Source organism: Panicum virgatum, chromosome 5K (genome assembly GCF_016808335.1).
Source record: "Panicum virgatum strain AP13 chromosome 5K, P.virgatum_v5, whole genome shotgun sequence".
Classification (NCBI taxonomy): Eukaryota; Viridiplantae; Streptophyta; class Magnoliopsida; order Poales; family Poaceae; genus Panicum; species Panicum virgatum.
The window spans coordinates 18,230,201-18,240,171 of record NC_053140.1 but is presented as its reverse complement, the minus strand read 5'-3'; the positions used below and the strand labels follow the sequence as shown (position 1 = coordinate 18,240,171).

The following is a 9,971-nucleotide window of genomic DNA, read 5'->3' as shown; positions in this document are numbered from 1 at the left end:
TGAAACAATGTTGCTAACATCTCAGGAGGTCAAGTTGAAACATGTACTGAATGAGAGACTAGCAGAGCTTCTAAGGGAAGAAGAACTAAAATGGTACCAGCGAGCAAAAACTCGGGACCTTTTAGAAGGTGATGCAAACACTAAATATTTTCAGTTAGTGGCTAGCGGAAAATATAGGAAAATAAGGATTTTCCAGCTTGGTCAGGAGGAAGGTGTGATATCCGGTGATACTGAGTTAAAAAAGTATATCACTAAATATTACAATAATCTTTTTGGACCTTTCGGGGGGGACCTTGCCGATGGACGAGTCACGTCATGATGACATCCCACAAGTCTCAAGTGAGAAAAATGAATTACTAACACAAAAATTCTCCGAAGTAGAGGTGAAGGAAGCAATCTTCCGGATGGAGCATAATAAGGCTCCGGGTCCGAATGGTTTCCCTACTGAGTTCTATCAAGTTTCTTGACATGTTATCAAAGATGACTTGATGCCTTTGTTCAATGATTTTCATAATGGTACATTGCCTCTCTATAGCCTAAACTTCGGGACAATAATACTGCTGCCTAAAAACAATGATGCGAAACAAATTCAACAATACAGGCCTATCTATTTGTTGAATGTTAGTTTCAAAATATTTATAATAGTAGCCATGAATAGGATTGCGAAAGTAGCCCAAAAAGTTATTAGGCCTTCACAAACAATATTCTTACCAGGAAGAAATATAATGGAAGAGGCTATTGTCCTACATAAGACTTTACATGAATTACATAGAAAAAAACAAGATAGGATTTTTTTAAGATTGATTTTAAAAAAGCTTATGATAAAGTGAAATGAGATTTCTTACAAAAAAATCTAATAATGAAAGAATTCTATGATGTTTGGTGCAATGGATAGAAGCATTAACAAAAGGAGGGAATGTGGGGAGATAAAGGTGAATGATCAAATAGTCTCGTATTTCCAAACTAAAACGCTTCGACAAGAGGATCCACTATCGCCAACACTATTTAATATTGTGGTCGATATGCTGACTATCATCATTGTTAGAGCTAAGAAAGATGGGCAAGTGAAAGGGGTTATCTATCTTTCAATACACACATAATACAATCATTTTTTTACCATGATATTAACAAAGCAAAGAACATCAAACTCCTGTTACGTATCTTTGAACAATTATCTAACCTTAAAATAAACTTTCATAAAAGTGTGATATTTTTCTTTGGTGAAGCAAAACAACACGAATTAATATACTCAAAGTTTGTTCGGTTGCAAGCTTGGCTCATATCCCTTTCGCTATCAAGGAATTCCGATGCATTTTCGAAAGCTTAGCAGCAATGACTGAAAGAAAAATAGGAAAGGATCGAGAAAAGGCTGAGTAGTTAGAAAGGCAAGCTCTTATTTGTAGGTGGTAGGTTGGTATTGATTAGTTCTGTGTTGTCCAATTTACCTGTGTTTATGCTATCTTTTTTTTTGTTTCAAGAGGAGTCCTTACGAAAATTGAGAAGGTTTTTCTGGTAAAACAATCAACATAAGAAAAAGTACAGATTAGTTAAGTGGCCTTTGATGTGCCAACCAAAAGAACAAGGTAGTTTGGGAATAAAAAATTTAGATATTCAAAATAAATGTCTGCTTAGTAAATGGTTGTTTAGACTATACAATGAAAAAGATATTTGGCAAGAATTGTTGTGGAATAAATATCTAAAGAATAAAACTCTAGAGGAAGTCAATAAGAAGCCGGGAGATTCTTATTTTTGGACTAGCCTAATGGGTGTGAAGGATAAGTTTCTTAGCTTGGGATGTTTTTCGCTTAAAGATGGTTCACAGATAAGGTTTTGAGAAGATATATGGCTAGGAAACCAGACACTGAAATCCCAATTTCCACCTTTGTTTAGCATTGTTTGTCGATGACATGCTACGATGAACTGTTTAGCACACCACTAAATATCCTTTAGGAGAGTCTGGGGGATAAATTACAGGACGGACTCCATATGGTGGATATGTTGTTGAATATTAATTTATAAGAGGGGAGGGATACCTTCACGTGGACCCTACAGGCTAATGGCTGCTTCACCGTACACTCTATGTATAAAAATCTTGTTAATAGTGGTATAAAGGTTACACAAGATATTTGACAGGCAAAGATACTTTTAAAGATTAAAATCTTTATGTGGTACTTGAAAAGGGGTGTATTACTTACAAAGGATAATTTAGCTAGGCAAATTAGTTAATTTAGCTATGCCATTAGGCGCAGTTGCAGCACAGTGAGGATAAAAAAGAGAGGATAATTCAGGCATGTCGTTGCTGGAGATGTCGGCTTTTTGTTTCTTCACATTCCATGGATGTTTTTTTAATTTACGGATTGGCTTTCAATAACAATGATGTATGCTTTAAATTTATTGTGACAACATGGTGTGATTGCTGCTGCGTGAAATAAGGTTGGTCTGATCACTCTCGATGATAAGAGGAGGGTGAACTAATTGTTCAAAAAAAATAGAAGAGGAGGGTGAAACCGGATATTCTTTATCCCGGGCGTGATTACTATCACAGGCGGTCACTTAACCGGGACCGCCGCGCAGGGGGGCAAAATCCGCTCCCGCCCTAGCCGGGACCTGTCCAGCCAAACAACACGGGAAGCAAGCGCACGATTTAGGAGTACCTACTAGTAGTAGCTGGTGCCACGTACATCCTGGTCCAGGATGAACCTGGACGGCTAGCCCGACCCGGTGCGTGATCCTGTGGACCCATCACCTCCCCTCCTTCCGTAATCTTGCCTCGATTTTCCACTCGGCCTTCGCACCGCAAGAATCCATCCTTTCTTTCATCGGGTAGGGAGACCAGACCAGACCAGACCACCGTGCGTCCGTGCGTCCTACACACACTGTCGTCGGCTCGTGCCTCGGGCAGCGAAGGGCACGAGGAGCCTCTTTCCTTGTAACCATGTGGAAGCAGAATAGCATCGCCGCAAAAATCACTCAAGTTCGCCAACAGGAATTTCCATTTTAAAAAAATCTGCATATTACTCCTTCCGTTCTACTCCCGTTTTCTCTTTTTTTTTTAAACTCCATCCTTTCTAGTTTATAAGGCACACACGCATATCAAGATTCAAACATTTCTATCTTTGACCAATAGTTTGACTATTAATTTTTTATTTTATAATATAAATTTTATACAATTGTATTTGTAATCAAATATAGTTTACAGTGATTATAAATTTATAATCATAAGTGATATAATATATAATAAATAAATGGTCAAAGTATCGTTTAGAAGACCGTGTCATGTTCCATTGTGCCTTATAAACAAGGAAGGAGAGAGTAAATTATAATTTGTTTGACTTTTTTAATTTCAAATTTGATCACTTGTCTTATTTAAAAATGTATAAAAATAACACTTGAGCTGTTCTAGCTTTGTTTATTACTAAATGACTTAGATTTGATTACGTTTGCATAATTTTTTTAATAAAACAAGTGAACAAACGAATTATAATTAGAACGGATGGAGTAACAATGTTGTGGTTTGGCAGAGAGGCGTGGTAATACGCGGACACCATAAGATGCTCAATTCATAAAGAAATTAAGAATGAACCCGTTGCTACTTCTCCATCTCAAACTATTAGTTGTTTTAGTTTTTTTATATTTTTTGATATATATATATTATGTCTAGGTGTATAGTAAAATCTATAATTTTTAAAATTTAAAATAATTTATAATTTATAATAATTTGGAGCAGAGAAAATACTATATAAAATTTTCTTTTAAATACCATTATAAATGGATTTAAATGCGATGGAGGCAGGAACGGCTCGGGGACAGCAACCTCGTTGCAGGACACGTCAGCCGGCGTGGCCAAAACCGGCAGGCACGGCATACCTTCCAAGCAAAGAGAGGCGAGGCCGTCCATGGAGGCCACGATCTTGCTGCCCCGTAGGTGTACCCGGACCAGACAGAGGAACAGACACCCGGATGATGGGACGGCGCCATCACCAAGCACGCGTGCTGTTGCAACAGACTTCGAGTTCCTCCCCTCCTCCTCAAACCATTTTCTTACTCCGTTTCTACTATTTGTTAATTATTAGGACCAAGAATAAAGTTTGTACTTGAAGCACTCTTTTTAGTATTATATGCCATCGATCCACCCAAAATCTCTGTGGATTTTGCAGATAAATATACTAGGATGTCAGAATATACTAGTACCTGCTACCTCGCAAAAAAAACTAGTATCTGCTAGTATTCCTTTACCATTTACCAATATACTCTCATGTCATGACCCAACGGCTAGCTCTTTGTTCTAGACATACTCTACGTGCTATCCAACTCCCAGGTTGGTAGTGTGAATTACAAAAAAAAAAAGAGTTGGCGATGGGAACCGTCAGCTGGAAGATGTCGCCATGGCCACGCATCAGCTGTTTACCGCTGGACCAGCTTGTCTGTTTGTCCCTGACGCGAATCCGACACCACATGAGCACATGCGTGGCTTCCTGCTCGTTTTTTTTTTTTCATTCTACTAATAGGCTCCTAACTTGCCAAGCAAATTAATCTGCAGCTGAATTACTGTATCTTACTACAAACCTTAAAAATCATGGCCACTGTTAAAACTGTAATCCTTTCCAAGTTTTTGATAGTTTTTTTTCTGAAAGGATCAAGTTTTTGATAGTCCACTCTAGCCTTTTCCTTTCCCCTCAAAATGTGATTTTGCACGCCTTTATTACCTTCTAAAAATCTATTTTGAAACGAAACCTTTTACAAATCTAGCCCCGTAATGTTACAATTCCTTAAAATTATAAACTAGTACATTTGAAAGTTGTGTGTGAGAGAGAGGATCAGATTAGTTTCTTTTTTACTACCAATTTGTCACCTTTGAGATGGAGGTGCGGCTGCTAGTGGTTGGGATATGCGTGAGAATGCGCAAGCCTTTCTTGGTGTCCACTCTGTATTCTTCCAGACCACCGCATCTCTGACTTTTTTTTATTTTCTGTTTGGACCTACGTTTGCCTACTGCTTCCTGACAAACAAAAAAAATAAATTTAGAATTCTCATCAGGCCTCTTTTGCTTCCTTTTTTTTCTAAAATAATGGAAAAGTGATACACCGAGGAAAGGCTCATGTAGAGGCTGAAAGTTTGAATAAATAAGTCTATAGCACCAACCACATCAATCAAGGAGAGAAAATAGTGGAAAGAATCCCCATCCCTTTCGCCGCTGGAGATAGGCGAGAAGCATGAAGACGCTCCGAGCCTACAAGAGCTTTCATTTTGCTCCCATGCTCATGGAAAACGCTTGGAAAATGATACTTTTTCTTGTGAAGACTTTTCCAAGGACAACCAAATCAAGCACCCAAAAACATTCATTGTGACGTCGTCGTTTTTCTGTCGTACGTTAACCTTCTTTATCCTTCCATTTTTTTTGCGGTAACTTCCAATTTTTTTAATCCTCATTTCGAACACAAGAACCCTGCACAAATTAATGTGTCATATTACTATGCATTTTGAAACAAACATGGAATGCTTGTGTTCGAAGCTAGTAATGCCTAATGGCCAGCAGAGCACATGATCCATTTAGCCCAGCGTTTTTCAAGCCAGAGGATTGCTGACCTCCACTTAAGTACTTTGAGTGTACTGTTTTCTTGCAGTCCATCAGTTTCAGAAGCGGACAATGACACAAATATTTTTACATTACTGTCTCACCGTTCCAGCTACACACAAGTGTGAAGAAAAATTGGGGAGAAACAAAATCTTTTCCCTTGAAATTCGGCAACCACCATCTCATCAAGCCATCCACAAATTTCCCTATGCCAAAAAAAAGATAAAAATAAATATCTCCTCATGGAACCAGTGGCAGTAGGTGGGGTGAGAAATTTATTTTCCATTTCAGGTTGAGGCTGAGGCATACGGGCTGATAGCCCGGTGGTGTGGTCGCCCGGCTGGGAACCCACCCGCCCGCGTTCGAATCCCATCGGGATCCACCGGGTGCTGCGCCGGGGTTTATCCCCAGTGGAGACTGAGCAGTGTGTGTGCGTGTGTTTAGGTGGGTTAGGGAGTGAGTTGCTCAGTAGGCGCGTTCTAGACAGCTGGACAGCTTCACCTGTGTTCGAGCGTGCGGTCGGCGTGGGTGCTCATTGTCGAGTCTTATATGATGGGCCAGTGCTCCTGGCATAGTTCAAAAAACAAAGTTGAGGCTGAGAAATTCCTACGAGACACAAGAAATGGAAAAAATATTTTTTTGAGATAATAAAGAAATGGACAATGCTCCCAACGGAAAAGAAAAGGACAGAGAAATAGGTGAGGTGGGCCCCGCATCATGGGGGATTGGTGCCCGTGGGGTTGGTGAGGGACGGCTACCGCCCAGCGGGTGGCTCCTCCCCCGGCCGTGGGGCCCGCCGGTCAGTGTCCGCCCGCGGCGCCCTCACGTGCGCGCCTGCCCACCCGCAAAAATACTTCCCGCACCGCACCCCGGGCGGGCCCACCGGCCTCCCCGGATCCAGCGCGGCTATAAATGGCGGCCCCCCGAGCATTCCCGAGACCCCGTGCCACACATCCCTTCCCCGCCTCTTCTCCCTCCGGCCGGGTCCCCGAATAAAGAGCAGCAGCGCAAGGTGAGCGCCCACCTCGCCCCGCCGCTTCTCTCTCGTTCGATCGCCGTGCTTCTCGCTCGCTAGGTCCGTGCTCCTGTGTCTGGGGGTGTGTGGGATGCTGGGAAGTTGTGGGTCGTTCCTCTCTCTCTCGGTGGCTACCCATTTCTTTGGGGGTGGTGCTGGATCTGTGGTGCGGGATCCGGTGGTTGGGCTTGTAGCGGCTGTGCGGATCTCGTTTGCTGGTTTCTGTTGATTGTTAGTAGGCCAACGGATCATTTCGAGGGGATTAGGGGCACCAGTAAGCATCAGGATTGGAGCAGAAATTGGGGGTAAAAAAAACTGAATTTTCTGAATGGAGAAAAAATCTTAGGCAGCAATGGAGAAAAATTGGGATTTCTTTTCTGCTGAATTTTCTGGTGTTTCGGTGGGGTGTCGTCTGGGTTCTCGTTGAGGGAGAGAGCTCTTCGCTTATTTAGATCTTGCATCCTCTGCATGCTGTGCTGTCTGTTGCGCGATAATTTTTAGATCTGAAGCCATCGATTTTACTGTCTGTCCGTCATTCAATTCGAGCTATGTGCAGTGGATTTGGGGATAGATATGCAGATTCTGATTCCTTGATTGTTCCCCTTCCGCAGAGGTTGGTGGAGTAATTTACCCCAGAACAACAAGGCAGCAGCGGCAATGGCGGCGGAGAGCTTCCTCTTCACCTCCGAGTCCGTGAACGAGGGGCACCCCGACAAGCTGTGCGACCAGGTCTCGGACGCCGTCCTGGACGCGTGCCTGGCGCAGGACCCCGACAGCAAGGTGGCCTGCGAGACCTGCACCAAGACCAACATGGTGATGGTGTTCGGCGAGATCACCACCAAGGCCACCGTCGACTACGAGAAGATCGTGCGCGACACCTGCCGCGAGATCGGCTTCACCTCCGACGACGTGGGCCTCGACGCCGACCGCTGCAAGGTGCTCGTCAACATCGAGCAGCAGTCCCCCGACATCGCGCAGGGCGTGCACGGCCACTTCACCAAGCGCCCCGAGGAGATCGGCGCCGGCGACCAGGGCCACATGTTCGGCTACGCCACCGACGAGACCCCCGAGCTCATGCCGCTCAGCCACGTGCTCGCCACCAAGCTTGGCGCGCGCCTCACCGAGGTCCGCAAGAACGGCACCTGCGCCTGGCTCCGCCCCGACGGCAAGACCCAGGTCACCGTCGAGTACCTCAACCAGGGCGGCGCCATGGTCCCCGTCCGCGTCCACACCGTCCTCATCTCCACCCAGCACGACGAGACCGTCACCAACGACGAGATCGCCGCCGACCTCAAGGAGCACGTCATCAAGCCCGTCATCCCGGACAAGTACCTCGACGAGAAGACCATCTTCCACCTCAACCCGTCGGGCCGCTTCGTCATCGGAGGGCCCCACGGCGACGCCGGCCTCACCGGCCGCAAGATCATCATCGACACCTACGGCGGCTGGGGCGCCCACGGCGGCGGCGCCTTCTCCGGCAAGGACCCCACCAAGGTCGACCGCAGCGGCGCCTACATCGCCAGGCAGGCGGCCAAGAGCATCGTGGCCAGCGGCCTCGCCCGCCGCTGCCTCGTGCAGGTGTCCTATGCCATCGGCGTGCCCGAGCCCCTGTCCGTGTTCGTCGAATCGTACGGCACCGGCACCATCCCCGACAAGGAGATCCTCAAGATCGTCAAGGAGAACTTCGACTTCAGGCCCGGGATGATCACCATCAACCTCGACCTCAAGAAGGGCGGCAACCGGTTCATCAAGACCGCCGCCTATGGCCACTTCGGGCGTGACGACGCCGACTTCACCTGGGAGGTGGTGAAGCCCCTCAAGTTCGAAAAGGCATCAGCTTAGAGAAGAAGAGGACGTTGACCAGTGTCTGTCTCCGTGCTTTCATCTACTACCTCTTGCTGTTGATGTTACCTGCAAGCATTGCTGCTGCTGCTCCTGCTCCTGGATGTGTATCTGATCAGTGACTGGCTGCTTCCTTAGAAGAAGATGCAGATCGAGAAGATGAAGAAGGCTTTAATTTGGCAATCGCCGCAGCAAGCCATCTCGCCGGCGGCGGCTTAGTGATTGGGTATAATTTGGTGTGGCAGCCAGGATTACGCGCTGATCTTTACCTTTACTAGTTTGGTCGTCCGGTATCTTTTTTTCATCCTTTCTCCTCCCCGCCCCTTTTCGAGTCTGTACTGAAACTGCTGAGAGATTTGCAGTTTTGATCTGTCATAATTCGTATGTTTACTGTACTTCTTTGGTGCCCCCCCCCCCCCCCCCCCCCCCTCTCCCGTGCAAGCATTGGTAATACTGACTGTCTTAATTTTTTGTTCAAGAATATATTTTATTAAGAGGCAGAAGATAAGTGTCCAGTACAATTAGAGCCAAAGAGGAGAGGTTCAAGGCTCAAACACCAACTACAGAAATAAACAACCAAATTACATTACTACAGCCGGTGACCTAAAGGAACTCCAAAAGAAGCAGGGAAAAGGACCAATTTGCTTGAAACCCGCGAGCAACCAGACTTGAGCCTCTTCCTTGATGTGAGAGAGGAGCTCGGCGACAGATTGTTGCTTGTTATTAAAAAAAAAATCAAATCATCCACGATGTGAGAAGTCTGTCTTAATTTCAAAAAAAAAATCTCTGTTTCGATGTCAATCAAATGACCATAGGTGATCCTTTTTTTCATGAAATAAAGTCATATACTAGCCATGCGGCACATATTCTCTAACTTGCTTAAGGAAAGTCGGGTGATTTTTTTTCCCTCTTGGATGCCGTCCATTGCTCATCCCACGGATGCTGAAGCTATCAGCATTTTCAATCCATAACACGTTAAGCCTGCTGTAGTTATCAGCTAAAATAAAGACCACTCCAGGAGTCACATAAAAAAACTCTACCGGGGTGAAACGACCCCACCGTTTTTTCATTAAGAGGAAGCCTAACCGGCTTACCCGGGTAGAGAAACCCTCCGAACTCTGGTCCATGCCCATGAGGGCCAAGCCTTGCGGCGAGCACAGCGAGAGGTTTTTTCTGATGAGAATCGAACTCAGGACCTGCTGAGAGCGCGACGCTACCGGGCCCGGGCTAGCCAACTGGCCGCCGGACCTTTCGCGACTCCAGGAGTCACATAAGAAACGGTATATGACAAGGACATTTCTTTTACTAAATGAATAATTATCTTTCAAAAGGATAATTGAAGAATTAAACTAGGATTTTAGTTAATTGTTTTTTCAAACAGTTAAATAATCTGAAAACCGAAGTAACCTCAGCAATAGAGTTTAGTGCCTATGATTCTCCACAAATAGCACACGAGTTTGCAATATTCGTTGCAACAGAATCTCCAAAAAAACCATCAATTAGCTGTGTAAAATTTATGGCTAGTATAAACCCACCTGA

General features: G+C 44.9%; 1 protein-coding gene across 2 annotated transcripts; it reads left to right on the top strand.

Annotated features, from left to right (window-relative positions):
- Positions 1–6,471: 6,471 nt before the first annotated feature.
- LOC120706784 (S-adenosylmethionine synthase 2-like) lies at positions 6,472–8,827 on the top strand. 2 transcript variants are annotated; one of them, XM_039991511.1, is made up of 2 exons: positions 6,472–6,587; positions 7,202–8,827. In XM_039991511.1, the coding sequence occupies exon 2, from the start codon at positions 7,248–7,250 to the stop codon at positions 8,430–8,432; it is 1,185 nt and encodes a 394-aa protein (XP_039847445.1). In that variant the 5' UTR covers positions 6,472–6,587; positions 7,202–7,247; the 3' UTR covers positions 8,433–8,827. The 2 variants fall into 2 exon arrangements, with proteins under 2 accessions (XP_039847445.1, XP_039847446.1); XM_039991512.1 differs by having other exon boundaries at positions 6,536–6,650.
- The last annotated feature ends 1,144 nt before the right edge of the window (positions 8,828–9,971 follow it).